This window comes from Brassica oleracea, chromosome C5, assembly GCF_000695525.1.
Source record: "Brassica oleracea var. oleracea cultivar TO1000 chromosome C5, BOL, whole genome shotgun sequence".
NCBI lineage: Eukaryota > Viridiplantae > Streptophyta > Magnoliopsida > Brassicales > Brassicaceae > Brassica > Brassica oleracea.
This window is the reverse complement of record NC_027752.1, coordinates 26,522,804-26,526,755: the sequence shown is the minus strand read 5'-3', so window position 1 is coordinate 26,526,755 and position 3,952 is coordinate 26,522,804. Positions and strand designations below refer to the sequence as shown.

General features: G+C 36.0%; 1 protein-coding gene across 1 annotated transcript; it reads right to left on the bottom strand.

The window, feature by feature from the left end:
* Positions 1–351: 351 nt before the first annotated feature.
* On the bottom strand, positions 352–3,678 carry LOC106294043 (AP2-like ethylene-responsive transcription factor PLT2). The gene is made up of 9 exons (XM_013729657.1): positions 3,602–3,678; positions 3,268–3,418; positions 2,589–3,036; positions 2,169–2,251; positions 1,991–1,999; positions 1,814–1,902; positions 1,634–1,707; positions 1,410–1,537; positions 352–1,079 (listed from the first exon to the last, which is right to left on the bottom strand). The coding sequence occupies exons 2-9, from the start codon at positions 3,404–3,406 to the stop codon at positions 352–354; spliced, it is 1,698 nt and encodes a 565-aa protein (XP_013585111.1). The 5' UTR covers positions 3,407–3,418; positions 3,602–3,678.
* Positions 3,679–3,952: the final 274 nt, after the last annotated feature.

The following is a 3,952-nucleotide window of genomic DNA, read 5'->3' as shown; positions in this document are numbered from 1 at the left end:
AGTTAATTTTTTTTCAGAAAAAAGGTATAAGAGAATAAAACAGAGGGAACATAAATCTTAATTATAAAAGGAATTACAGGTTTGAGAAATTAGTCAAAAGGGTTAGCTTTTAAACAAAATTTGGGCACGTATCCATCTTATTTCAGTGCCCATAAAACACTTACCCTTGAGGACTTGATTAACTGCCGTCTACAAATTCATCATCTTCGCCGTCAAAATTGAAAAAAAAAATCAAAAGCCTCTGCTAATCAAGAAGACTCCAGCCGATTCTAAACTAGTTGGTAAACAAGAAAATAATATCTATCATTCAGAACCATACCTTGCCTCGCAAGAAACACAGAAAATAACCTTTTATTCATTCCACATTGTGAAGACACCTCCTGGATTTGACCCCTGACCATGCTCTGCATTAGTCCATCCTTCATACCCTGTGGCTCCACCTGAAGGAGGCATATCGTAATCAACTTTAACCGTGGGAAACTCTTCCTCGGCCGATGTTCCTACTGTGGAGGTTGACCCAATACCAATCCCATTGTTTCCATAAACCGCTGAAGCGTTGTTATTATCAGAGACAAATCCGTGAAGCAAACCAGGGTTTCTCTGAAGATAAGCATTGTAGAGTTGCGAGCTGTGACTAGAAGACTGCAAGCAATTGTTGGTTTGTTGTTGGTGAAGATGAAGCTGCGTCTGGATGTAACTGTAGGAATCATGAACGTTAGTATTATACTGTGAGACATCGTTGTTCTGTAGGGTAAGTAGAGGCTGGTGATGAAGATGCTCAAAAGGTTGTTGAATGCTTAGTGGGTAAGACTGAAGCTGAAGCCCAGAGCTAGAGCCGCTCGCTGCGCCATACTGATGGAAATTTGAGCTGAGGGCTCTCATTTCCTCACGTTTTCTTGATGATTCTAGAGCTTGAGCTTCTTTGAGCCGTTTAGCTGCACCACCTCCTATAGGAAGTGTGTTGCTCTCTAGGATAGCTTTTACATCGTAGCGGTTAATCTCAAAATTCGTAACCGCGTTTAGACCTCGAAACTTTATTGCAGCTATGTCGTATGCTTCTGCTGCTTCTTCCTCTGTGGCTGACAAAGGCAAATGAGAATATAAGAATGACAATCTATTTACGTGAGTAGTTTTATTCACATCTTCGATAAAATATATACTTATTATAGAAATCAGCGTTATTTTTTTTTGCAATATTAAAATTATCTCTAGGTCTACTGATCGCCAAACAATTTGAGTTGTATAGTGCGGTTCATAGGCTAAAGTAGTATTTAAAATTTGGAGAAATAATTTCCTCATAGTTTTAGAAGGTGTTGTAACAGATAAGTACTGAAATAAGAGTTTTAAATAAATATTTTTATATTAATATGAATATATATACAATATAGGATAAAACAGAATGTACTTACTGAAAGTTCCCAAGTAGAGATCTTTGTTTCCAGCAACTCGGCCAATCCTTGCTTGCCATCTTCCATGTTGATGATGCCTTGTTACTCCTCGATACATCGATGCACCACGCGAGAATCCGCTACTTTTCCTAAAATGATTAAGAAGTTCTTTGATTAGAAAATTACCATACATATATCTATGCATACGAATACGTTCAAATCTAATGAAAAAGGGTTAAGACAACCTTCTAATAGCAGCCACAAACTCTTGTCTCGTCATGTTTTTCATCTCCTCAACTTCCTTCTCATAGTTAGTAATCTAAAATATGTGAAAACGTAGGAAATTATAACGATATTATCAAATCATTACTACCGTTTAGAAGCTAATTAGAAATATATAACCATGACAATTTGAAATAACTTACCGGAAAGTTGGTAGTAGTAGAGGGGCCCCAATATTTGAGTGCAGCTAAATCATATGCTCTTGCAGCTTTCTCTTCTTTGTCATACCCACCTGAATGTAATTATAACTCGATTAAAAAAATTCTTAAATCAAAGTATATATAACGGAGACCAAGAAAACAATATTAATGTATACTCACCTAAGTAGACTGTAGAGATTTCGAAGAAGTCCAAGATTCAAGCATCAAAACCATAAGAATGATGAGGAACATAAATAGCATATCTATAGTCCAAATTAAATATTTTTGCAGAGATGGGACCAAAAGAGGAAACGAATTAAGCAATTAAGAAATTAATAAAATACATGACTACACTTACCTTGTCTTCCTTTCCTTGATTGTCCTTCTCTTCTACAACTATTATCCCAAAGATGAGCTTCATATCTACCGGTCCATCTATGTCTATAATACCAAGAATAAAAGATAAAATATTTATATACATTTGTTACTAAACTTTAAAATAAAAAGTAAACAATACTTTAAAACTTACTCCCTCTGTTTCATTATAAGTGTCGTTTTAGGTTTCGACACACGGATTAAAGAAACAATTAATTTTGTACATTTCCTATAAAAAAACACTATTACCTATACACCTAACCATATTTCAACCAATAGAAAAATAAATTTTGCATAAAATTAATAAATTTTGCATTGAAAATCGAAAACGACACTTATTTTGTAACAAAAAATTCTCTAAAACGACACTTAATATGAAACAGAAGGAGTATATCATTAAGACCTTGTAACGCCACGATAGATAGAGGTTCGTTGTCCAAAAGTTTCCACGGTCCGTCTCGGTGCAGCTTCAACGATGGTTCCTCCACTTATGTTAGTAGTGCTACTACTATTATCCGCGCTGGTCTCAGCAGGCGAGGCTTTAACGGCCGCCGCTGCGGCAGCGGCGTCTCCGGCGCTTCCCATTGAAAGGGTGAGAGATTGCAAATTGTGGGCACTCTCTTGAAGCTCATAGTTACTAGGAGTGTTAGAGGCACAAGTGACAACGGTAGGTAACAGACTATTTGTTTGGAAGTAGTAATCTGAGTCATTGGTTTGATGAATGTCGTTGTACGGTACGAGGTTGTGGTCGGCTTGATGATTGTCCGACTTGCTAACTCCTAAGAAATCAGCCACTTTTGGAATCTCTCCTCCTTCTCCGCCTCCACCGTGTGGATTGATCATATTCCATTCTGAGAAAGCATACAATGCTTTTGTGAAAGCAATTAAAAACAAGAATCTGAAAAACGCATGATATAAACATTTCCGTTTTTAAACATGTGCTACTACATTCGACTAGATTGCGATTTAAAACCAGTTACTATATTGTTAATGAGTGTAGAATTTGGACCCTCGTAACAGATATATGATAAATGAAACGATTTCAAATATACATGAACATATGTACGTGTGGGCGCATATACCTTGGTTTTGAAAAGAGTTGTCCATATTGTCGTTGACCAAGCCGAGATTGAATTGAGAGGTTTGTGAGGAGTGGATGTGAGGAGGCAAAGAAGAATGGGTTGGTGATAGAGGAAAGGCAAGCCAGTTGTTAGAATTCATTATATTTCCTTCCTATGAAAATCAAATCTTAAATCACTTTGATAAAATCTGGAATAAGGGAGTTTACAAAAAAAAAAAAAAAAAATCTGGAATAAGGGGACATATAAATTGATTAGAGACGTATCATAAGATAAAGAGAGAGAGAGAGATTTAAGCTACTTTAGTGAAGAGAAATGTTACGATGAAGAGGGTTACCTATCAAGGATAGACGGGAAGAGATCTTGTTTTCCTCTCTATGTATGGCTGCAACACAGTCGCAAACTTGTACTTTCTCTCTCTAAACACACACTCTCTATCTCTATCTCTCCGATAACTTGAGGGGTTTAAACAAATTAGACGAAGATATTTGTAAAACTCTTAAAAATAGAGGGAGTACTTTTTTCGGAAGCTAAACAGGTTTTGAAGTTAAACCTATTACATTAAATGCTCGCTTTAAATTGTTTTTAAAACCTCAACAAAGGATTGCCGCAGTTTTATTATCAACCATTAAAATTATGCAAGAATAAGTGTAAATATATTAAATAGAGTTTTTATCTGATTGTTATG